The 25,922-nt window shown below is 45.3% G+C and overlaps 1 protein-coding gene across 2 annotated transcripts; it reads left to right on the forward strand.

The window, feature by feature from the left end:
- The first annotated feature begins 1,392 nt into the window (after nucleotides 1-1,392).
- AGFG2 (ArfGAP with FG repeats 2) lies at nucleotides 1,393-24,349 on the forward strand. Of its 2 annotated transcripts, XM_028512062.2 has the most exons (13): nucleotides 1,394-1,753; nucleotides 9,967-10,060; nucleotides 10,911-11,026; nucleotides 12,628-12,781; nucleotides 13,373-13,538; nucleotides 14,227-14,352; nucleotides 15,271-15,303; nucleotides 19,853-19,973; nucleotides 20,162-20,244; nucleotides 20,421-20,504; nucleotides 21,445-21,573; nucleotides 21,915-22,000; nucleotides 22,348-24,349. In XM_028512062.2, exons 1-13 carry the CDS (start codon nucleotides 1,533-1,535, stop codon nucleotides 22,405-22,407), a joined length of 1,473 nt encoding a protein of 490 aa, XP_028367863.1. In that variant the 5' UTR covers nucleotides 1,394-1,532; the 3' UTR covers nucleotides 22,408-24,349. The 2 variants fall into 2 exon arrangements, with proteins under 2 accessions (XP_028367872.1, XP_028367863.1); XM_028512071.2 differs by lacking the exon at nucleotides 15,271-15,303 and having other exon boundaries at nucleotides 1,393-1,753.
- Nucleotides 24,350-25,922: the final 1,573 nt, after the last annotated feature.

Below are 25,922 nucleotides of genomic sequence, written 5' to 3' on the forward strand. Positions count from 1 at the left end.
TGCTGTAACAAACATGATGGCTAAAGCTAGGATAGATGATGAGGAAAACTTGGGAGTGGAGTTAGTACATTATGAAGCAACAAGATAGAAGGAGCCTGGGTCCCTGACACAGTGAATCAACCCACCAGCCCTGGAAGGCGGACATAGACTTTCACATGAGAGAAATAAACATCTGGCTTAAGCCCCAATTACTTTGAGTTTTCTGTCACATCAGGTCCTAATTCTAACTAATACCACTTCCCATTATACTTAGAAGAAAATCCAAACTCCTTGCCAACGTCCAGAAGGTTCTGCATGATCTGGTAACACTCCAGTATAATCTCTCCACTTTCCCCTCATTCACCATGCTTCAGTGGCTCTGGCTTTCTTTTTTGCTGCTTCAAGACACAAAGCTTGTTCCTGCTTTAGGGTCTTTGCACTTCCTTCTGCCTGCCTTGCTCCTCCTCAGATCTCCTTATGGCAGACACCTTTGTGTTAGTCAGGTCTCAGCTTAAATATCACTGCTTTAGAGAGAGTTCCCCTGAACAGTCTAAAATACCTAAGAAGTCACTCTCTTTTATACCTTATTTTTATTCTCTGCATAGAACTTGTCACTAACTGATGATTCTTTAACTTGTTTATTGTGTGCCTTCTCCTACTAGAAAGTAAGCTCCATGAAGATAGGAATTTTGATTGGTTGTCTAGAACAGTGCCTGAAACCTAATCGACTGTCAATAAATATTTGTCAAATACTATTCTATGGATAGTGTGGTGATTAAAAGCAGGTTTTCTAAAGACAGACAACCCAGCCCAGTTGTGTGACCTACTACAAACTGTATAACCTAAGACTCTGTAAAATGAGATTTCCTATGGCATAGGGCAGGAGTAAATAAAATAACATTTATAAAGCACTCCCTCTCTTTCTCCATCCCTTCCTCTGAGAGCTCCCTCTTTCCCTCTACCCTCAGCCCCTCTATGGCCACTTCTCTTTTGCTTTGCATGCCTCTCTACATAGTCTAGCTAAGACTAGGCTTTTGAAATTTGGCGGGAATTAACGTCATCAGTTGGGAGGACCAGAGCTACTCTTGCTCGAGTGCTAACTTTGCAGCCTCGACAGCCAATCAGAGTTGGCATCAGAGCCCGAGTTTCGAGGATTCACCAATCGAGTCTGGGAGGCGGGCCGCGGTGGAGGCAGTGGCGAGAGAGGGCGGGGACAAGGTGAGGGCACGCTTAGTTTTCTCGGCCAATATCTCGGCAAGCCAATGGGAGAGGCCTGAGGTCTGAAGGCAGTAGGGCGTGGCGTTGGCTGTCACCGCAGTGCGAGGCTGTCTAAAGTCCGACCAATCAGAGAGAGGAGGTGGGAGGAGACTAGCCAATCAGTTTGCAGTATAGGCGAGGCTGGGCATTGAGGAGTCTCGCGCGGACGCCGTGGGCTCCGGAGCTTCTGTCAGGGAAGCTGAGCGTGCGGAGGCAACTGAGGAGGCGGGAAGGCGGCAGTAGTTGAAGGGGCGCTTGCTAATTTGCAGGGAGGAAGTCCGAGGGAGTGGGGAGCCATGGTGATGGCAGCGAAGAAGGGCCCAGGACCCGGTGGTGGGGTCGGCGGGGGAAAGGCGGAGGCGGAGGCGGCTTCGGAGGTGTGGTGTCGCCGGGTGCGGGAGCTGGGCGGCTGCAGCCAGGCCGGGAACCGTCACTGTTTCGAGTGCGCCCAGCGCGGGGTCACCTACGTGGATATCACCGTGGGCAGCTTCGTCTGCACCACCTGCTCCGGCCTCTTGTGAGTGGACTGGCGCTGGGGGGAGAAACGGGAAGGAGTGGCGGAGAGTCGATGTAGGGGCCAGTGGAGACCCGGGGCAAACGGACAGAACCGAGGGACGTAGGGGAGGCTTGGGGACGTGCCCAATCTGATGAGAGAGTCCTCTGCTGCAGAGGTGTCATGGGAAAGGGAATGGGGCCGGGGAGGCAAGACACGATTGAAGTCGCGTTGCAGGGGAAAGGAAGGACACCGGAGAGGAACGGAGAAACTCCCTAAGGGAAGGAGAACCGAAAGTGGGGATAATTGAAGGGAATGGGGAGGAGAGTTGTGGGGCAGGGGATTGGAGATTTAAAAGGCCAGAGAATGGCATAAACCTTAAGAGAGAACTTCATTTACATAGAGGGCAAAAAGGAAAGAGGCAGGGTAAACTGGGCTCAAGATGAAGCAGTGCCTTTCTTCCTTCTGGCTTGTGCCCATCTTGGAGTGTGAGATGGAGAAACCAAGTTAAAATAGGTAAATTAACCCAGGTTGACAGGGCAGAGATAGTGGCAGGTAAGGAGCCATGTTCCAGTCAGTGTTCAGTTGCAGATCCTAATCTTGCAGGGCTTTGAAATGCGATCTAGAAGTAGGTATCTTACAAATTTAAGAGATGATGAGAGCTGATGGGTTGCCGTTAGCCTGACTTTTCCAAAGGTTTGGAGGTCTGAATGAGCCATTCTTAAGTGTAATAATTTACATCTTTAAACTCCTTGTTGTCATGCTTAACCCTAGTAGTAACATGTGGCAGCCCTTTCTAAGTTGGGGGAGAGAGGGATTGTTGTATAATCTGATTCACTACACTTGGCACTGGCGCTGTATTTGGTCATGTCTGAGCTAATTTAGAACCACAGTTCTAGCCCAGATTTCTGGTTATACAGTAAGTTTCTTTTTCCCCCTTAGGGAATTATTTGGTTAGATGCATGATTAGAATTTGATACCAAGCCTGTATCTCTATTTTTTGTAAGTTTATCAGGGAGTTTATTTTGACCACTTTTTAGTATTGTTTTAATACATTGGTTTGTTTGGTTGTTGGTTTCATTTTTAACAAGGAGCACTTTCCTGTTTCTTCTTACACCTTTAGGAGCCAAGGAGGGAACAATATTGTTCTTGCTTAACAGATGGGAGAACAGAAGCAAAGAGAGTTTTAATAACTCATCCAATGCCATATGGGGCTTGCTGTTTTCAGCATTTGTTGTTTAATATTAGTTAAGATCATGGCAGATCAGAAATGAGGATCCAGGTCTTCTAAGATATAGTTTAGGATTATCTCTCTATTCGTTTTTTACCTCCTTTGCCAAATATCTGTGTTCTGATCCACCTCACTTGTGTGTTGTGAGAATGGATTTGACTTCGGTCTAAGTAAAAGCCACTTGAACTCTTGGAACAATGATTTAGAACCCAAACAGAAACGTGTCAAAAATTGTGATTACAGATGCAAATGAATCTTGAGACTGGGACAAGTGCTCTAAGGAGAAAAGGAGCAAAGTTTAGGAATATTTATGGCATAAAGCAGAAAGAGAAAGCAGATTTCTGAAGATCTTGTTATGAAAAGGAAAATGTGATTATAGCGTCTGGAAAAAAGTAAAGGGGAGCAGGGGATTAAAATTGATGATATATCAGAGTCTAGGTTCTAGGAAGAGATCGGTAGGAAACAGTGTTAATTCATTGCCGTGGTTAGCTAGGGATGACAGATAAAATGCTAAAAGTGCTGACATCATTATTATTTTATAGATCTTGGTTTAATGTATCTCACAGATAACATTTCCCTTCTATAATGAACATCCTTCAATCAGGACAAAAGGAGGGGCAAAGGATCTGGGACACGTTAAAAACCTGGTTTCTTTTGCTGGAAAAGTTAACTCTTTATATATCAGTGTACAGTTGGCAAAACTTTACCACTTTCCCCGGTGGGAAATCATTATTGTTGATCTCATTAATGAAAAGTCAAATGCCTGTGATCTGGAGAGACACTGGGCAGAGGTGATTGTGGCCTAAGGATTGATTCATTTTATAGAGAAGTACCCCAATGCCTGCGTCTCTCTGTTATATGCACCTCAGACTAGGGCTTAGCTTCTTAGAAACTTAAATTCTAGTGGGAACGAATGATGAAATCTACTAGCCCTTTTTTGTTTTGTTTTGTTTTGTTTTGTTTTGTTTTAGTTTCAAAAAATTCTAGAAAGGACATTTTTGCTTAGTATTTTGGTGAAGCATTATGAGAATAACTTAGCGTGATTCTGGTAGTATTAGGCTTTAAGGGACACATTTTGGTGGTTGGGAAATGGAAGCTAGGCTAACCCTTTGTTAGCAGGAAGTCAGAGTGAAGGATCAAGAGGAGGCTGGGCCAATAAATGAAGCTGAACTGAAGGCATGTTGAGATATAAGGAGAGAACTATCAGATGAAATTCTATAAAAAAGCTTTAGTTTTCCTGTGACTGTCCACCTGTATCTGATAGTACTTTGCATTTGCTAATTGGGGTTCTAATTAGCGTGGACTAAAGGAAGACATATAAAGTTTTTAAAGGGGTCTTAACAAACTGCCTGTGTCCTCTGATATGAGAAGGGCTGGGAGCTGACAAGTGGGCAGAGACAGAATATGTGAGGTGGGGCATACTTATTGTAGATTCAGAATAAGGAGGAAGCATACCCCATCCAGCAGGCAATAGAGAGGCATATGCTCCACAGTAACACATATAATACCAGTTCACATCTTAAATTCACCTGGTTGATTGCCCATAGATTAGGATTTTGTGGAGCTGGGAAGTGAAAGTTGTGGTAGGCCAACAGCCCGTACATTTATTTATTTGGTCAGTTAACAAATATTTATTGAGTGTCTATCAAGCCCCAGACACTGTTTGTAATAAACAAAAGTGACAAAGTACCCATATTCACGTAGCTCATGTCCTAGTAGAGGTCATGGCCTTTAAATAAATTATTAAATATATAATTGCAGGTAGTGGTAAATGCTATGAAGTAAAATAAAGTTCAGCATGGACCAGGAAGTGGTGGGAACTCATACTGAGGTATGATGATAAAAAGAGAAGAAAGATTCTTAGTTAAAATGGAGAGGACATTGGAGGGCAGGGGGATTGAAGTACCATATTTAGCACCATAGCCAGAGAAAAGAGACAGCGGAATTGGCTTTGTATTTTGAAAGCCAGTTTTCTGTTGAGTGTATTATACATACATCTACCTCTTAGAGGGATGGAGCATTCTGGTGGCAGTGAGAATAACCAGAGTTCCCAGCTGGCTGGCTTGGCTGATGTAGCAAAGTTTGACTGTTCTAGCCAAAGTTGAATTTCCCAAGAAAATTCAGATTTTAATATTGGTGAATGGATGATGACTATGCCTTCATCTCTATACATGTGAGCTCATTCTTGCCATCTCTTTTTTAATGAGAAATACTTTCTCAGCTGTAGCAAAACCCCACAGTGTTGGTGTGAGGCCTGAGAGAGAGAGGCTGTTAGTTTCTGCTGTTTCTAAATTTACATACATGCTACCACTACTGTAGGTCCCAAATCTGACCTAGTTTTTATTCATTTTGTTTTCTTCCAATACCTAATTTCCTTAACCAGATATAGATCCTTTTAATTGGCCCATGTTCAAATGGAAAATAATACAATAATAAATAATAATATAAGAATAAACTCTGTGTTTTGCACACTTACACCTGTAAACCTACTTTCCCCCGTCCTGTACATGTACATGTACTTGTGTGTTTATATTTCTGACTCTTCTACTAGAGCATGATTCTGCCATTTGAAGCTAGACTGGGGTAAAAATTGCTGCTAAAAAGGATTTCCAAAGCAGAGTCTTAGATGTTCTCTCTTCTTTTAGTTTGCTTGTATACCTTATGAATAAATCACTTTTCTGTACAAAGAAAACATGTTGAGGCCTGAGGTCTCATTGACATCAGGGATGGGCACTACCTTTGATAACCAATGTTTTCAGCAAAGTAGGTGACATGCTTCCCTGACCTGGCTGTTTGAATGCATCCTTTTAATACATTATTCTTCAAGTCTCAGGAGTAGATACTTGTCTCTTCTGTGCAACTTCACTCTGATGATGAGATTAAGTCAGGGTTAAGAGGGATAGGGCTCTGAGCTGGGTGTCGAGATGTGCTTGATAGCTCTTTATTTGTGACAAGTTCATACCCTCCTTGTCCCATAGTTTCCCTGTCTGATCCACTTGTAGTGGCTCCTAATTGAAGCACTTTTTATCTCCACGAAGGAAAAGGTGCATGTTAATCAATAATTCAGTATTTTTCCATCTGTGTGGGTTGGAGAGATAGACATGTACCTTGCCCTTATTTTAGTCCCATCCCTCTATCCCTCCTACCTCACCTTTCATATTCACCCCTGCTGGGCAGAGGTAGACAGAGTATCACTAATTACAGATGTAAGCACTTTGTCATATGGGCCCTTGGATAACTTGAAAAGCCCCTAAGAAGATAATAAATTACCAAAGGAAGGGGAAGAAAGGGGGGGAAATGTAAAAAGATTGGCATTGAGCCTGAAGAGGAGGGCAGCTGATATCAGGATTCTACATGGCTCTACATAAGAGGACAGTTGTTTATCATTGTCACTGAGGAACAACAACAGGAAATGGCTTGAAGCAGGGGAATCTAGATTAGGGAGAAATTTCCTAAAATTAGTGAAATTGACCCTGGAGCAGGGTAATGGGGGAGCCTTCCTATTATAAGAGCCTCTAATAGGGACTCATCTTAATGATATTTGGGTTCAAGATAAGGGCTAAACCGGTTAGCTGAACCCTGCTTAGGCAGAGGAGTAGAATCCCGGAGCAAAGAAATGCAGTCTGAGGTGTATGAATTTGAACACAAATACTCAGAGGTAAGGAATTCCCAAGTTCAGATTTGGCACAAATGAAAGAACTTAGGTGCTGGGTGGAACTGTTTTTTTCCATTGTTGACCTGGCAGAGCCTTCTTATCTGAGCAGCTGAGCAGGTTTGAGGCTTTTATGAAGCTAAAAGCAAAATATGGGCCAGTTTGAGGGTGATGACCACAGAAAAACAAAGCTGTGGTATTTGTAGAAATAGTAGGTTGCCTAATACAGGGAGGGGAGAGAAAGGCTACAAGAGAATTGGGCAGACTTTAGGATCTCTGCAAGTTGCTTCACTTGCCAAGTAATTCAGAGTACTTCAAATGTCATTTAGTTGCATTTTTGTGAAAAGGAAACTGAAGTGGAAAAAGACTTTATGACTGGGCTGAAGGCTTGTGACCTAATAAGGTACTTGCTTTCAATTGGAAAAAATTGCACCATTCTGGGCAAATAAATTTATCTCTATTTCTCGCAGCATCTCCTGGTTAGAAATAACAGAATGGATTTGCTGTAATGGGTTTACTGAAAGGCAGTGTCTCCTTCTAGTTCTCACTTCTTTGGGGGAGAACCTGAGAGTTAATTTGAGGAGACTATGTACAAGTTGGACAGTGGATTGGTTTAATTCCAGGCCAGTGACTCACATCTGGCCCATTGTATGACCCTGGTATGTACCCAAAGGAAAGCAACACTCCTAGACGACTTGATGTCATCTCCTGGGAGGGGAGGGGTTCTTGTTTCTAAATTGCTTCTCTCAGCCAGCAATGGCCTCTCTATGATTCAGAAACAAATTCTCTGACTCATAGGCCATGTAACTAGTCCCTCTTCTGGGCTATAGAATGTTGTATTGCCTTGTAGAGAAATCTCTCTGCCCCTGAACTGTGGCTCTGGTTTTAGTACAGACATCAAGGTCAGGCAATGGGTTTTGTACTGTGCTATGGAAACATCCTGTTCCATCAGATTTTTTTGGGCCCAAAGCACCTAAATCACTTAGTTTTCTGTGCCTTTCCTTTATCCTGTTCATCTCTCCCCCTCATAAAACCCTATAGTTCAAGCTTAGCCAAAGGAAGTTCTGTTGTTCTAAGTATCCCCTCTAGATTGATGCATGGGTCAAGCCTCTTCCCTTCCCCCTACAAGGAAGCACACCTCCCTGTTTATACTTTGCTAACAGTTCCTGGTTCTCCTTTCCGGAAAAGTCAATGACCTTTATGTGATAGGCTTAGAATCTGTTTTCCTAAGGTAAACATAGTACATTTTTACTTTTCCCCTGACCATTTCCCTTCCTCCTCTGCTGCATCCTAGTGCTAATTCTCCCTGGTCCAGCTGTGTGCCTAACTTGCACCCTACTGCATTGAAAAGAACTCTTGTCTAGGTTCCCTGAGTCCTTCTTATGAGCCAGCAGTCTGGTGATTAAAGACTGGGTTCTGTAACTTTTGTATCCCCCAAAGTGCCTACCACAGTGTCTTGTGTTTTGGCAAAGTAAATATTTGTTATTGGGAGGTGAAGAAGAGGACCAGGATCACAGGGACAGAGAGGTCGGCTCTGGTTAGGCCTCAGAAGGGTCTGCCATTCTGAGGGGGAAGGGCCTAGTTGTTAACGTGAGAAAGGGCAAAGGAAGGCATACAGAAACAGGCTGTCTGGGCTTAAAAACGAAACAAAACTAAACCATTAGTAAGAGGCTTGAGGAGAGAAAACTAGAATATCTCTGAAATGTGATCAGAAGAGAGTCTTCAGGGCAGATCAAGTTTAAGAGCTATTGTTTGACATGTAATAACAATGCCTGCCTTTTGGTTTTTCCTGCTCTTATCTTTACTAGGAGCACCAGTCCTCACTGGTATTACTTGGTTTATAAAGGGGCATTTTCAGACCTTTTACTGAAAAGTCTAGCAGCACAGTTGCTGAAAGTGCCCTTAATTGTAGCCTCCATTGTAGCCTTCAGTGTCCTCTCCTTTGTCAGAATTTGTAATCAGTAATTTATCATCCAAAAGGGGCCTGCCCTTTGCTGTTCACTCAGTAGTGTGTCATCTGCCCTCCCCTCCTGCCTTCACCACCTTCACTTAAACTAACATGAACACTGCCATTCTTCCAGACTTGGCAGGAGCACCTTTATTCTGTGTGTGCACCTGTAAACATGAATGTGTGTTTTCCTCACCTTTCTGTACAATTTCCATTTGGCAAATTTTGTTATCTCTTCCTTCTCCATTTGCTTTCCTGAGGGTATCAACCAGGACCCTATTCTAGAGTTACAGTACTTTTATTTTCACATCTTGATTTGTCCATTTTTTCCAAGAGAGTAAAAGTTTGAAGAGGCCTCATCGTTTGAGACTCTCTCCTGAATGCACCTGTGGTCTTTCATTTCTGGTTTCGGGGTCTAGCTTATTTGTTTCGGTTCAGCCAGTTTTGTTTTAATTTGATGATGGCAGTAGATGTAGACCCGAGTCAAGCTTAAGGTATACAGAAAGGGGGATCTACGAAACCCTGCTTGGCTTAGCCCCAAGTTTCCCGTTAGAACACTCTGGAGGGCAGTTGAGGTACAGGGAGGTAGGAGAGCAAGAAAGCCTTATTCTCTGCTGTAATCTCCACAGGACTTCTGTGGGCAGAACTGGACTCCCAGGGAGTTAAAAGAACACACAGAGCTGGCACAAAAACATCCCCACAGATCTCTGTTCCTGACTCATGCCAATCTCCTATCTTATTGTTGAATCTGACTTCCTCCTGCCTCATTGAAAGATCTAGAAATGAGAAAATCCAGAATATTTTTTTCTCAGAGATCTCTTCCTGAGAGAGAGGGACCCTCTCCATTCCTACCACCACAGCAATCTTCTGTGTAGACAAGAGGAGGGGCAATTAGCCTAGGGACTGTTTTTTGTTTCCAGACCTTATCTTTGCTAGTATTATCTGGAATTGTCATGGGCCTTCATGTTTGTGTTTCCTCGTTCTTGAGGAATTTATGTCTCGTGGGTTCCGGAACCTTGAGGATGTGCTATAGGTCTAAAACAATGATGAAACAACAAATGGGAAGTGGTTGCATGTCTGAGTTCCCAGAGGTACCCCCTCAGCTGAACACTGAACTGTTGGGGTCAGAGCCAAGGTAGAGGAGGTTTCTGGAGGGGCAGTCTCTGCCTTCCTCTCCAGAATGACTGGGATCACAGTGTGTTCCTGACTCTGTCATCCCTGTCTCTTATTAGAAGCCTCCAAAACATTCTTGCTTACGTCTTTCCTTGAATTAGGAAGTAGCTTCAGGCAAGGAGTTCTACTTGAGCTTAATTTATGTGCTGTTTTATCCTTTCTCCAATTCCCCTCCCATAAACAGACCTGCAGCCCTAACTACATTATACTTTCTTTCTATTTCTCTCCCACAGGAGAGGACTGAACCCCCCTCATCGAGTCAAGTCCATCTCCATGACAACTTTCACCGAGCCTGAAGTAGTATTCCTGCAATCCCGTGGGAACGAGGTGGGTGCTGTACCGCCAGTGGAGTGTTACAGACTCCATCTTATCTGCTGGGAAGCTTTGACTCCATTATGGGAAAACCCTACAGTTTCTTTTTGGTCAAGTTGCTCTTATTTTTTGATATGAAAGATATCTTGTCTTATATATATTTTATATTTACAGAATCTTATACTAAAAAAAAAGTGTGGTCTTTTAGGCCCCTTGTTGGGGGAATCAGGGAAAGGAGCAAAATCTCTGCAGAGGGTTGGTTGTCTCTAGGCAGGCAAGCGGAGGAATGATTAAAACTCCACCTTGATGAGCCTTTAGATTTGACTGGGCCTGCCCCTGTGATTAAGACCTCCTGAAACTGACTTGAGCCTCAGCCACCTAGGTTTAAGTCTATGTCATTTACTTGAAAGTAAGTTAAACCCCTTCCTCAACTAAATCTGCTGGTAGGAAGATGGCGTTCCTGATGCTAGCAGAACACCTGGCTTTGGGCGATCGGTTTACTTGCAGGGTGCAAACAAGCGTCTCTGGAGGGTGTTCTGGAAGCCACAGCTCTGAAAATTGTCCGTGACCCTGTTCTTATCCAAATTTAGTTCCCCACAATTCCCATGGCCCTCTAATTTCTTTTATCATATGTGTCACAGTACATAATTATAAGTTTATATTTGTTTATCTAAGGCATGACCCTCCCCCCATTAGATGACAGCTCTGTAATGACAAGGATTGTGTCTATTTTGTAGGTATACCCGGATCTTTTCACCATGCCCATGCTCTATAAATATTATTTAATGAATAAACTGGAAATGGTATCCTTCCCATTTCATGCTTTCTGCCTCAACTCGTTTGTCACCTACATCCTTTCCTTTAGGTTTGCAGGAAGATTTGGCTGGGTCTTTTTGATGCTCGGACATCTTTAATACCAGATTCCAGGGATCCTCAGAAAGTGAAGGAGTTTCTCCAGGAAAAATATGAGAAGAAGAGATGGTAAGGAGGAAGAAAGAGATTGATATGGAGACATGTGTCCAAGGCATACTTCATCTGATAGTCCAGTTTCCAGGGTTGAATTGGGCCTTCTCTCAAAAGCTGGACTTGGGTCAAGTCTGTTTTACTCAGCTTCAGTTAGGGCTAAATTCTGTCTTAAAAATAATAAAGCTACATGAAAGGCAGCTTGTTCTTGGTCACTAAACTTGCAGCTTTGATGTCCCCTCTGTTGGGGAGATAGTAGACTAATTGGAGGGAGGAACTGGGCCTGTGGGAGTGGGGGTTAGTTTTTATACCTTAGCTGATCTCATATGGAGACAGGTGGCTGGAAGCACATGTCCTATATATTTTTATGCTTTTAGCCCATAGTTTCATCATGATTTATATGTATGCTGTTTTCTGAAAAAGGAAAACATTTCTATTCTTCCTTGCCTTTTCTCTCCCCAGGTGTCACTTCTTATTGTTTGATTTCTGAGATATGTGAGTGTTGGAGGGTAACTACAGGATGGAGAAGAGGATGCAGAGAGCAAGGAGATTCATATGGATAAAATAGCATTTTGGATTCACCCCCAGGGATATCCTCAGGAGAAAGATTTTTCCAGAGTAGAGACCACATGCACAATAGTGGGAGGGGTTTTATCAAAAGTAGGGGGAGCTGGCAGGAGAGGTTGTGAGCTCTTAGAAGGTGAGGTAGCAGAAAGTTTTTCTATGGGATTGAGAAGGAGAAATCTGAAGAAATACCGAGGAAATAAAAGGGGGACCTTGAATAGGAAGTTGGGAAAAGATTGCCTGTTCATCAGCATTATTGCAGGTATTCTTGAAACCCAGATGGTTTGACATGTCAGAAATAGGAGGGAATGATGGGGCGGGGGGAGGCAGAAAACTGTATTTAAACAACAATAAAATTAAAAAATTTTAAAAAGCCCTGGCTGGTGTAGCTCAGTGGATTGAGCATGGGCCTGTGAACCAAAGGGTTGCTGTTCGATTCGCAGTCGGGGCACATGCCTGGGTTGCAGGCTAGTTCCCATCAGGGAATGCACGAGAGGCAACCATATTTTGATATTTCTCTCCCTCTCTCCTTCCCTTCCCCTCTAAAGATAAATAAATACAATTTAAAAATTTTTTTAAAGAAAGAAGTAGGAGGAAATAATGGCTATAAGTCAGAGCAAACTGAACATTTCTGTAGAAAAAATGAACATCTGACCATAAAGCATAATCTCAACAGAGGCAAAACTTTGCTATGTGGCTAAATTCTCTTTATTTTTTTATTTTTTAAAAAGATTTTATTTATTTATTTTTAGAGAGGGAGAGAGAGAGAGAGAGAGGGAGAGAAACATCAATATGCGGTTGCTGGGGTTCATGGCCTGCAACCTAGGCATGTGCCCTGACTGGGAATCGAACCTGTGATGCCTGGTTCACAGCCCACGCTCAATCCACTGAGCCATGCCGGCCAGGGCCTAAATTCTCTTTAATTCAAAAAAGAGAACTAGTAGGGAAAAACAAAGGATTTTGACTGCTGTAACCTGTGTTTTCCCAAGCACCTAAGCTGATCATGGACTAAGATTTTACCCCTCTCCTTTCAACCTTACTATTCTTTTTTGAAGGTATGTCCCTCCAGATCAAGTCAAGGGGCCCACTTATACCAAAGGCAGTGCCTCCACCCCTACCCAGGGCTCCATCCCAGAAGGGAAACCTGTTCGGACACTTCTGGGGGATCCTGTGCCATCTCTCTCAGCTGCTGCCTCCACCTCTAGCCAGGTAACTCTCAGATCTTCTTTTCAAGATTATTTTGGGATTTGTGAGACAGTAGTGTCAGTTTCCTAAATCAAATCTCCTGGGCTCAGCAGTTCAGGAGCTATGAGTTGGTTCTCAGCCCTGCTGTTACCTATGTCTTGCATCTATCACCTTGGACTTGTATCTTTTGGAAGAAATAACCCAACAGGAAGTGATATTTAGGGAAGTCAGAGTATGAACTCCAAACCTGACCATTCCTCCAAGGAAACACAGAAGGGGCCGGGACTCTGCTTTAAGCACCTGGGAAAGATGAGGAGGTAACAGCTCCAGGGGGACTGTTGAACGATATCCCTGTATATCTCAGGGTTACCTTGACTAATATGCTCTAAAATGTGTGTTTTTGGGAGCTGGTATACTGAGGAAACAGAAGAATTAGGTATGAGAGAGGCTATGCAGTTGCTGGGGTTCATGGCAATCCTAGGAATCCTCTCAGTTGAAGGCAGTTTCTTGCTCTCTTCTCTCTCCACTTGCCTATGTGGGGCGGCCTGGGGAGCCCTGCAGGGGCTAGAGATGTCTGGGATTCCAAGTTCTGTATGTAATGTCTTCTCCTCCAAGTCTGTCAGTCAGTCCCAGGCTCGGACATCCCAGCTCCGGAGTGCTCAGCCACCTCCCCACTCATCAGTCAAGAAAGCCAGTACTGACCTGCTGGCTGACATTGGTGGAGACCCCTTTGCTGCTCCCCAGACAGTACCATCCTTTGCTGCATTCCCAGCCTTTGGAGGTAAGTTGTACTTGGATAAGAACCTTCCTACAACATAGGTACCTTTAACACAAGGAATTCCCTTCCTTGAGGGTGACCAGGTGTCACTCAGCCCTAGCTGTCTTCACACGAATGAACGTGATGATAATTCTGAAGCATCAAGGCTGGGAGGGTTGGGATCAAGTGGCTACTGCAGGATTATGTTTGGTAGTTGGAGGCATCTAGCACTTTCTCTTAGAACACTGGAAGTAGCCTTTTTATTACTTTCACTCTCTATTAAAATGGGAGCAGAGGGATTATCCATTTCCCTGCCTTCTTCCCAAAGATCAGCAATAGCCAATAATAGAGTTGAATAAAGTCGTATCTGGTTTTCATTTTTCCTTTTCAAGCTCTTCCCCTCCCCCACCTGCCAAAAAAGATAATTTTTTTCACATGATTCTGCCCAAACTAGGCCCCAACAAAAATATTAAAGCCTCATGGAGTAAGGATAAAAAGGTGGTAGGAAGTGAACTTGGAGGCCCCTGGGATCCCCTTTCGCCCGCATGTGTCTAGCCCTCTGCAAAGGCCCCTGCCATCTCCCTCTGAAGAAGAGCCTGTGGAAAGGCAGATGTCCTACTGAATGGCCTTTGAAGGCCTTTAGAATTAATATATATTATATAGATTAATATACATTTTATCTATATAACCTTTAAATTCCCTTCCCCTATAGGCCAGACACCTTCCCATGGGGGCTTCGCCAACTTCGATGCCTTTGGCAGTAGCCCCAGCCCTTCTGCATTTGGAAGCATTCCTCTAACCGGCCAAGCCCCATTCCAGGCCCAGCCAACAGCCACAGGTAAGTTCTGCCCCGCTGGTTTCCTTTTTCTCTTCCAACTACGTTCAACTGTCCACATCCATACATCACCCTTCATTCACATTCAACCTGAAGAATTGTGCAAGAGAGCCTTGGCTGGTGTGGCTCAGTGGATTGATCACTGGCCTGTGAACCAAAGGATGCCAGTTTGATTCCCAGTCAGGTCACATGCATGGGTCGTGGGTCAGGTCCCCAATTGAGGGTGCTCAAGAGGCAACCACATATTGATGTTTCTCTCCCTCTCTTTCTCCCTCCCTTCTCCTCTGTCTAAAAGTAAATAAATAAATAACCTTACAAAAGAAAAGAGAATTGTGCAAGAGAGAAAAAGAGAAGAAGCTCCAGGAAAGGATGAGAGGAGTCTGATCAGATTCTTGTGAAAAAGAGGGGGTTCTATTGTTATTTTTTCGTGGAAGAAAAATGGCTAAAATTACATCAGGAGCTGTGTGGGCTGTGCATTAGGAGATTTCTGACTGGGAAGTATGGGAGACCTGAGTCCTAGAAAAACTGAGGAAGGACACGACCTTTTCTCTAGAGTGCTCCCATTGTCTTTGTTGCAAAATGCCCGAAGGTCAAGGCCTGGGTCAGAGACCAAGGCAGTCTCCAGAAGTCCTCACCCACCCCTCTTAGAGCAGAAGCCTGTAAACTCTGTGTTGTGTAGTTTATATTATACAATTGACAGAGAGTCTAAAGCTTGCCTTAAAGCATTTGGCTCCTCCCTAAGTGCCCAGGCATTGAGTCTTCAGTGCCTTTGGACTGCCCCTCTTCCTTTGGACATTCTTGGATGTGGGAGGGCAGCTGGAGTGCTGTAAAGAGCAGATGTCTGGGGAAAGCCAGTGACTTATGCTCTTTTTCTCCCTTCCTTACCTACCTGCCCTTTCCCTTCTCCACCATCATTGCCAGCCAGTCGGATGCTAACTGGAAGTTACAGCTTTGGTGAGTTATTCTGCCCACCCCAAGGTAGGAGCCTACCCAGGTAGGAGCCAAGCGCAGGTCCTCTGATCCTGGAATTTGGAGAGCTGGACGGAGCCCTTCAAATTCAGCCATTTTGCAGATGAGGCAGTTCAACGGTTTCCCTAGTCGTGCAACCCTCGAAGTTGCAGAGCTTGACCCAGGGCCACAGCCTTCCCATTGCGACACAATGAACTGGCTACTTCCTTTTGTTTTCATTTTAATTTTTTTGATTGGGACAAGAAGAGACACTTTATATTGATAAAAGTTAACAAAAGAAGTTTAACTGATGGGGTAGCCTTGAAATTCATAAAGCAAAAACTATTAGACACAATCAAAATCTAATAAACCAATGGAGAGGGAGACTATAACAGACTCACAAAATAGATAAAGTAGATAGACAAGGAAGGAAGGAAGTTGACCATTTGAGTAATACTTTAACAAGTTTGATCTAATAAATATAAGTAGATCTTTGTAAGCAAAAGACAGAAGATACAGTTTTTCAAACATATAACCATTTTACAATATAACCATATAGAGGGAAACAAAATCTCCATAAATTCTAACATAGAAATTGTATAGGTCATATTCTATATGATTAAAAATTTCCTAAACAATACTTAAAGGCATGAAACAGGAAGAATATACTTACAACATGGAAAACAGACAAAAAGCTAATAGCCATAATGTGTTTTTTAAAACACCTATAAATAAGAAAGAACAGAATAATGGACAAAGGATACAAGCAAATAATACCCAGAAAAAAATGAAAATGTCTTTGACCTAATTAATCAGGGAAAATTGAAATTAAGATAAAACAATCATTTTGCACATTGTATTTGCAAAAAATTTAAAGGTTGATATTATGTGGGGAAATGGGCCCTTTTGTGAGCTATTGGCAAGAATGTAAATTGTACAGGGATACTAAGATTAGCAAGGGGGAACTGTCCTTGGCAATGGGCGCTCTAAAGGAAACAGTCTATTCAAGGTTGTTATAAATTGGTCTGTTCAGAAATGCATTCCTAACACAATTGATTGTTTTAAAGACTTTAAAGGAGAGAAAGAAGACACTAGCCCTGGAGCCGTTCCTGGCTGAACCTGGGATGAAACTTTTGTCCAGTGTCTGATCATCTCAAAAACTAGAGTCCGCAGCCATATTCAGAGCCAACCAGCATTTATGAGGCTCTTACCATTGCTAGGGGCATCCATGGGTTATCTCCAGGAGGAAGGAAAGATTCCCCATTTTGCAGGAGAGAAAACTGCCTCAACTTGATCAGTGACTTGGCCAAAATTGAATAGCTGATAAGGGGCAGATTTCATTTACTTTGCACCACACCATGATCACGAGGTGTGTTGTTTCTGTGTGTGATATGAAGAACTATTGGGTATGAAGGAGGGAGATGTTGGTGTGAGGTGGGTATTTCTTCTGACAAGCCTGGTTGTATTTTTATGTTTCTGAGAGGGAATATGGAGAGGGGAGGTTTCTAAAACTGTAGTTTCCCCCTGAAGCTGCTGTCAGGCATGTGTACAAATATAGCTCTGGGAGTGAGGCTCTGGAATTGTATTAGAAACAAACTCGTGCACAGGTATTCCTAGCAGTAGCCTCCTTTCTGAGAATGCACTGTCGGTAGGATGTCCACTCCATCTGCGTGAAGGCCAGCTCTGCCCTCTAGTGTCCACAAGGAGACACACAGCACTGCCTGCAGATGGGAGGACAACCTTTCTCCCAGCCTAGAAGGCGGAGGACCTGATTGGTCCTCCCTGAGGGGAGTTCTCTGCTATGAAGGCCCAGAGCAGGACTGAAGAGTCTGACCTAAGTGAGGACAGGGAGCTGTGTTCTCTCAAAAAGTCTATGTATTCCGAGTCAGTCAGGCAAGAGAAGGGCTTGGGGCTGGAAAATTGGAAGATCCAACACTACCCAGCTGGCTTTCCAGTCTTGCTCACGGCCTGTGGAGTGGAGAGGATCGGAGACCAAGTATGTGCAGTAGCATGATAGCCTAGCACTAGTTCCTTTGGGAAGTCCAGGGATTGGAGAGGAAGAGTGGCCACAGAGAGCACTGTCTTACGTGCTGGCACACTAGAAGCAGCCCATCTTTGGAGCCTTGCAGCAGGCAGGCACTGGGCACCTGTCCTCCCTGCTGCATCCTCAGCTTCTCCAAGTGGGAGCCTGGTCACCGTCAGCTATGTTCAGTGCCTACGTATAGTGAAGATACCCTTAAAAAGGGGTTTTTGAAGAAATACAGCCTAAGCCTTCAGAAAAGAAAGAGTATGGAGATTCAAATTACAGTTCTGGGCATTCAGGAAAAAGCCCAAAACTTACGAGAAAACAGGATGAGGTTTGAAGGAGCCAGGGAGTAATGTGGATTTGAGAACCGGCCTGGCTTTGCCATTTGCTTCCTTGTCTCCTGTATTTATCTTTTCCTTTCCCTTCTTTTCCCTCTTGTCTCTAAAAGGAAAAGTATCTTCCATTGTGAAGGACCCCCTCTCCCTTACCTTTTCCCACTTTCTGCAGGGTTTTGTCCTATCAGCTTTACCTGAATAACACCTCCACTTAATTCACCTCTGTTGGCATATTCCCTTTTCCCCACAAATATGCTTCAAGTTTCCAATTCTGCAAAATGTTTCCACAGCCTTACCCATGCCAGCCTCTTGTTGCAACTCCTCTCCACAGCCACACCTCAGACCAGAGGAGCCTATGGCCTTTACTTACTCATTTTTTTGTTGTCCCATTTTCTTTCTTTTTTTTTCAGATTTTTATGGCATAATATTGTACATACTGTTGTGCACCTTGATTTTTTTAAACTTTGCAATACTGTTATGTCTTTTTAAAATCAGTTCATTAAGAGCTTGCTCATTTTTTACAGTCCAATATATGTATATACAATAATTTATTTAATCAATCCCCTGTTGATGAATATTTAAGATAATTCAGTCTTCTGCTGTTAAACAGTGCTTCAGTCAATAACCCTGTGTATCATGTTTTGTATTTGCAAGTTAGTTATATCTGTAAGAAAATTCCTGGTAGTGGAATTGGTCTAGCAAGAATATAGTCGATATAGAAATAAATCAAAATATGTCACTACAAATATGTCAAGTGCTATGAAGGAGAAGAACAAGGTGCTATGAGAGGAAAACCATGACTGAATTCACATTAGTGCATCAGGAAAGGCTAATCTGAAGACATGTTTCTGTTAAGCCTGAAGGGTGAGTAGGAGTTAGCAAGCAGGCCACGGCCATGGGTGGGGCCTCTTGTTCAGGGCAGAGGCAGAGCATGTGAAAGGCTGGAGCTGACCAGGGATAGTCATCCTCACTTGCATTCATGATCTGAGCCACCCATCATATGTTTCCTTTGAGACATTGTCTTGCTTCTCTGACCCTGCAGATCATTTCTTAAACCATAGGTTCTGATAATGCCTCACATTTGTGTTATATTTTAGATTTCAAAACACTTTTCTCAGAGGGTCTTTACAGATACCCTATGGGAGGGCAAGAAAAACAGAGAACGAAATGGTTTGCTAAAATCACAGTGGTAGCAAGTGGTAGAGCCACAACTAGAATCCATTTCTTCTCACTTTACTATTCAAACATTCACCCGTTCTTGAGCAGCGTCTTGTAGCAGACACTATGCAAAATGTGTCTCCCTTCAGTAACGAGTCTTTCAGCATTCTCGAAAATAAAACTTGTTCCCATGTGTAGCCCTGTTTTACCCTCACAACAGCCCAGAATGGCTGACAGGGAGAAGTGAACACACAGATAAAGGGGCTTTTGTAAAGTAACAGGGCCTCGGGCCTCTTCCTGTGAGATGGGATTGCTCAGGATTTCCAGGACTCTTGCTCTGCAGGCTGTTTTGTAAAACTCCCACACGGGGTTTGCCCTCTGTGCTTTTTCTATTCAAATGCCAACACCGGGGAGGGCAGGAGAACCTTGCAGATGGCTCTGCCCACTGAGCAGTGTGCCTAAGCTCTGATCTAAGCTCATGGCATCAGGGTGGCCTCCTCAGAAGAGGTGGCTCCATGGGAGTGCTGACAGCTGGAGATTTATGCCCATCACCCCCAGTGCCATCTCCACAATCCATGAGAGTCTCCCAAGTGCCCTTGAACTTTTCTGCATTCAGAGCTCTTCTCCCACCCCATCTACCTGCCCTTCATATGATTTATCTGTAAATGGAAATGCTACTTTGAGGAAATTACAGACTCATTTGTGTCTTGAGAGAAAAAGTGGGAAGTGTACGTCCACTAGAGCAGCAGGGATGGTGACATGACATGAGGAAGAACTGCTTTTCTCGCAGTGGTGGCAGCTTTGAGTGCTAGGGAAACTGAGGAAAGCTGAGTATCACATTGCCTGGAATTCTCAGTGGGAGGCAAGCCTTCCTGAACTGGGTGATTCGTGGGAACAGTGGGCTGGTTCGGAGAACCCAGGTGGTGCCTCTCATGTGATCATTCCACTTCTCCACTGCACCCCACCTCCTCTTCTCCTGTCCCTTCCATCTTGTCTCAGCCCAGCACTCCCTGTTTTATGTCCTATGACTCCCCAGGGAGCAGCCAGGTGACTCCATTTGGTGCCTCTTCCCTTGTACCTGCCAGTCAGCCCAACAGCCTCACAGATATGGGTGGCCTCCTGGGACCTGGAGCATCAGCTGGAGGTATCCCTAGCAGGTAGGCACAGATATGGGGGGATTGCCTCAGGGCAGGAGAGCCGGCCAAGAAACCCTGGCCTTGCTTTTCCCAGCCCACTCAGCTCCTCCTGTCTGGCAGTATGGGGTTTGCCATCTCCCAGTCCCTTACCCAGTTTTTCTCCTCCGTCCTGGAAGATGTGTGTGCTGACCTCTCTCCCCATATTGCAGCATCTTTGGGATGACTGGCCAAGTCCCCACCCTTCAGTCTGCCACAACTGGTGGAGGTAGCAGCACAGGACTTGCCTTTGGAGGTAAGTTTTACCTGTGGAGAACCCAAATCCACATCCTAGATAGTACTAAGGATTCTGGCCAGGCGTGGGTGGAGTGGAGAGAAGATTTACATGAATGCTCAGTTGTAACAATATTAAGCAAATGAGAAAAAATAACCGTCTCTTTTCTCACCTTTACCTTATTCCACCCTGAACAGCCTTCACCAACCCTTTCACAGCACCCACTGCTCACCCTCAGCTGCCTTCCACAAACCCATTCCAGCCCAATGGTTTGGCCACAGGTAAGCCTCCCAGACTGTCCCCTGGCCCTCTCTCTGCACAGGACAAATTTACCTGCACCTCTCTTCATTCACCCCTCCTCTCACATCAGCAGAAGGAGCAGCGGGTGGCCTCAGCTGGCAGTATGGTCCTCCCAGACAAGTCTCCCTGACCGCCCTTCCCCAGCCCGGGCCAGACCCATTTTTGTGCACAGAGTAGAAGCACTCAAGCCACAGAATCAGAGTTTCAGAAGTAGAAAAAGCAGACTGCTACTTACCTGCATCACTTCTGAAGCCTGTTTTAGTGTTGATGGTGGTAGCAGTGATTCTCCTTCCTCCAGCCCTCAGTGTCCCCCTGGGAGCCCGACCTCTCTCCCTCCCGTATCCCAAAGTGAGCCACCTGAAATCAGGACCCTGTTCCCTGTCCTCATCAGCCAGAGTTGTATGGTCTCCTCTCACCCTGCCCCTCCTCAACCTCTGCTTTTCTCTCTTCAAACTCATGACCCCCCACCCCCTTTTTTGTTCTCAAAAACCCTGAGGCATGAAGAGAGAAGAATAATAGCTTCCGGAAGGGATGCATGTGGCAGGCCCAGTGCTAAGTGCTTTACAGTCATTTAATTTTCACAGCAGCCCTAGGAGATAGGTACTGTTCCATCTTAGAGAAAACTGAGGCACAGAAAGGGCTAATAATTACCTTAAGTGTATGCAGTTAATAGATAGCTGAAAGCTGCCCCTGGTTCTTCGCCAGGCTCATGCTCTCCAGGCCACAAGCCACGTGGGCAGGAAGCGGGCAGGCTTTGTATGGAAGCTGAAGAGTTCCATGACTCATTCAGGGTACTTCCACTTGGTGCCTCTTGTTAGGGAAAAACCCCATCCTATTTTCCCATCTTGGAGGGGTTTAGGAAGAACTGTTTTCCAGCCTTCCTTCCACAACTTTGCCTGAGCTCCATATCCCTCTCCACAGGACCTGGCTTTGGGATGAGCAGTGCTGGGCCTGGCTTCCCCCACGCAGTGCCACCCACCGGGGCCTTTTCCAGCACCTTCCCACCACCAGTGTTCTCCCTGCAGACCTCAGTGACCCAGCAGCAGAATGGTAAGGGATTCAGACCTCACCCTCCTTCCTCACCCCCTATTCCCCACCCCCAGGGACTCCATATGTGTAAGTGTGTGTGTGTGTGTACCCACAGGAATATTAAGGAGCCAGACATGTGAACTAGTTCTATTTTAGACCATTCAGGAGGAATCAGGGAAGCACCAGACCTGCCTGCATCCTCTGGCTGCTCCATACCTTTATTCCCGTCTTTAGGAAGGCCCCCTCTCCCTGCCCACCTGGGACATAGCTGTGCCTGCCCTGCAGGGAGGCAGGCAGAGCTGGTCAGCACCAGCATGAGGGGCAGGACTCATGTCCGCTGAGTTTTTGCTCTTGTTTCCCAGGCTCTTCCTTCAGTGACTTAGGATCAGTCAAGCTGGGACAGAGGCCACTGAGCCAGCCAGCGGTCCTGTCCACCAACCCCTTCATGGTGAGTGCCCAGTGCACCGTGGTGTGGGGCATGATCTCTCATTCTGGGGCTTAGGGATGGAATCCTTCCAGGAAAAGAGAGCCATGTGGGGTGGAACTCAGGCCTCTTTCACATAAAGTTCTGTTTTGTCCAAGCCAAGGATGAGAGGGGTAGTTGATGGGCCTCAGTTCTTATTCCTGTCATCCCCCACACTCCCCAACCCTCCACTTGCCTCTAAGCTCCTTCACATTTCCAGTTTCCTCAGCTCAGTAGTGTTGAGGGAGAAAGGGACCCTGAACTGCATTTCTTCTGTGGTCTCCAGCTTTTCCGCTCTAATCTAACAATTTGTGGTGGTTGTTTCTTTACAGACTGGATCCTCAACAAGCCCATTTGCCTCCAAACCTTCAACCACCAACCCATTCTTGTAGCACTGTGTTCTGGGGACCTCTTTCCTGCTCTCTGGGGTCCCTCTACTCCTTGGAACTCTGGTGACCACTTGCCTGTGGCATTTATGTGAGTCTGAGACCAGAATGGGCCTTACTTTGCAGGGTAGAGGTCTTGAAGATGGTGGAGGTGCTACTGCTTTGCCTGGAGCTTACAGATAAAAAGGGCAGTTTCCTCCTTTCTTCCTTCCAACCCCTGACCCAGGCAGGAGGCCCAGGAGGAGAGAAGGCAGGGCCTGGCCTAGAGGAACAATGGTGTTTTTTCCTCAAGTTATTAATTATGATGACAGTAATCCTCCTCCTCTTCTGCCGTCAGCATACACAGTGCTCCCTTCATTCCCAGCCCTCTGGGCAAAGGAAGCTGTGGGCACGGGCTGACCAGCATTCCCCTGGGGGAACTCTTCCCCATGCCCAACTTTCCAACACTGTTCTCGTGGGCAGAAGCACAAGGGGCAGAGTAGGGTGAGGGTGGGGATCAGGTGTGTTGACGTGGGATAGTAATCAAGGCAAGAAGGTCCTGGGGGACCAGAGTGCCCCTGGTGCCCTGGCTTGGGCCAGCATACCCTTTTCTCCACATTCTTGCATCCCCAACTCCTTCCCTCATCCTGGGCACTCAGGATGACTAGTTTTATCTACATACTGGGTTGGCCAAAAAGTCTGTTTAGTTTTTTTCCATAAAATAAAAGACACATGTTTCATTTTCACCAATAATTTTATTGACTTGGATATTTTGGGTATGTCAGCTATCTCCCATGTGATATAATGTTGTTTATTCTCAATTATTCTCAATTCATGTCTCGATTTGATCGCTGTCAACTTCCACTGGTCTATCTGACCGTGGAGCATCGTCCAGCAAGAAATCTTCAGCACAAAACTTTGCATGCAAACCGCTTTTGACATGTTTGATCAGTCACAGCACCTTCTCCATATACTGCACAAATATTTTTTTGCATTCCAGTTGTGTTTTTACCTTCTTGAAATAATAAAACATAGTACACTGAAAATGTTGCATATTTTCTTCCATCTTCAACATTAAAATGGCTACACAAAAATTTGCCAATTTTGATTAGTTTTTCTTTTTTTCTTTATGCATCTCTTTTTAAGAACAAAGATGCTCTTCTTGATTAGTTTTTTTTTTTTACAGATTTTTTACATTTACTTTTTAAGAGTGGGGAAGACAAGAAGAAAGGGAGAGAAACATTGATGTGCGAGAGATACATGATCAGTTGCCTCTCACACTCCCCCAACTGGGGACCTGGCCCACAAACCAGGCATGTGCCCTGACAGGGAATCAAACCAGTGACCTTTCTTTCACAGGCCGGCGCTCAATCCACTGAGCCACACTAGCCAGGGCTAATTATTTTTTTTAAATGCACACTGATATAACAGCTGCCACAATGCTATCTAACAAAATTGTTTCTGAGTGAAGGTAAAGACAACTAGAGCCAGCTTGTGGGAAAACCGAACGAACTCTTTGGCCAACCCAACACTTAGGCATGCCCAACTTCTGTCAAGCACTTTAGTTAGTTGTGGTGTCATGTTTGGATACCAGTGTTTTATATTTATACATAGAGAGAATTTTCTAATATAGCCTATTATATATATATACACATACAGAGAGAAAGATATATATATAGATACACACACACACATGCAGCCATTCTCCCTCTCCCAGACAGCTCTTTTCCATGGGGAATGGGATGAATCCTCATCTGTGCCTCGACCAACAAAGCCAGAGCTCCAGGGAGTGGCAGGGAGGGCAGGCACATGTCCTGACCACCCCAGAGCCTGGGCTTTTCGGGAGAGGCTTTGTGCAATTGGCTATATTTTTTCCTTTGATCCATGTACCTCCCTGGCCTCCAGATCTTTGCACGAAAGCTGTTACAGGCAATGTTGGAAAAGAACTGCATTTGAAAGAAAAAGAAAATGGCTCTTATGGTCTTACTTTGGGACAGCTTGAGTGCCCTCATGTCAATCATCGTGACTGCCTAGGTTGGTGATGATGTGGACTGCGATGCTGCCTGCTGTTGGCCAAGGATGGGACCAAGAACAAGACTCATTGCCCACAGAACCAGTCCCTGTCTGAACAGGAGTCCCGTGTTAGCAATGAGGGGGAGAGGGCGGGGGAAGGGCTGCCTCTGCTGGAGGCAGGTGGTGGTAGTGAGAGGGGCAATTCCCACCGGGGGCTGAGGGTAGGCAAAAAAGAAGGTGCCCTCTAGGAAATGGGAGTTGACCTGATGGGACTGTTTCTACCTAAGGATGTTGTGTCAACAACCTTGGTGTCTGGCTGTTTGTGTGGTAACAAGACAGATGGCTTGGGTTAAACACCTCACCTGCCTGAGGAGAGGCACAGGACTCAGCTTTGCTGGGAGAAGAGGTTCCTCCCCTTTCCATGTTTAGCTATTTCATTCTTGGGATATGAAGAGTGTTCTGGGTCTTTCTACCCAATGACTTTAACAGCATAACAGCAAGGAAGGACGGAGATTCTCTCTCTGTCCTTCTCCCTTTAAAGAGCCTGTCTCTTTGGCATTCTCTCTGCTCAGAGCCAGGAAAGGGTGGGGAAGCTGATACCTGCTGCTGTGTAGTAGGGGAAGGAGACTTTTATTTTTTCCCCAGCTCTCCTCACTCCTCCTTTCCTAACTAAACACACAGGTTTGGAAGTGAGAGTTAAAGAACCAGAAGATGCATTACCTCTTGCTTCAAGTTTCATCACGCACATGCTGCTTCCCAGGGATCTCCTTGCTGCTTGGGGCCTGGGCCCAGGACCTCTCTGCAGTCACTTGGTCCAACAAGGGCTCCAGCCAGCAAGCTGGCTGGAGCAGGGTGACCAGTTAGAAGTTACACTGGGGCAGCCTCAAACCCCAGGGTAGAAAAATCAAGAGTTCCCCAGGCATAAGCCAAGACTAGGACTGCAGCCTCTCTTGGCAGCTGGGCCTCCTCTCTGCAGGCGAGTAGCAAAGAATGGAAAAACCCCTCACCTGATAGAAAATGTCGAAATGACTGCGCTGTGTTCCCCCTGCCGTAACCCCCAGGGTGTCCCTGCATGGCCCTGCCTGGTAGCTGCAGATCTGACTGCACACACACTGTGGGGCTGGAGGGGTTCTCCCAGGCTTCTGTTCGGACCTAGTCCTCATGTCATCCCTGTCATGTTCTGAAGAGAGCCATGCTATGGCTTGGATCCAGCCTTCAGCAGGTGACCTCAGGCTGCCCCATGGGTGAGGAAGCAGGTGCAGTCCCCAGGACCTCTCTGACGAGCTCCATGTTGTCTGCGTTGAAGCCCTGGAGCTGTGGTGGGGGAGGGCTGAAGGAAAGGGCTAAATGTATGGCTCTGTCCCTGCATCACCCTCTCCGCAGAGGAGTGGGAGCCCAGGATCGGGGAGGGACACACAGGAACAGCTTGGCCTTAGTACCCCAGCCTCCTCCCTCTAGATGCTTCTCCCAGGTAACAAGATATTTCCGCAGGGACTTAGCATGTGGAGATCCCACTCCACCATCTTACA

The sequence above is a fragment of the Phyllostomus discolor genome, chromosome 3, assembly GCF_004126475.2.
Source record: "Phyllostomus discolor isolate MPI-MPIP mPhyDis1 chromosome 3, mPhyDis1.pri.v3, whole genome shotgun sequence".
In the NCBI taxonomy this organism is placed as follows: Eukaryota; Metazoa; Chordata; class Mammalia; order Chiroptera; family Phyllostomidae; genus Phyllostomus; species Phyllostomus discolor.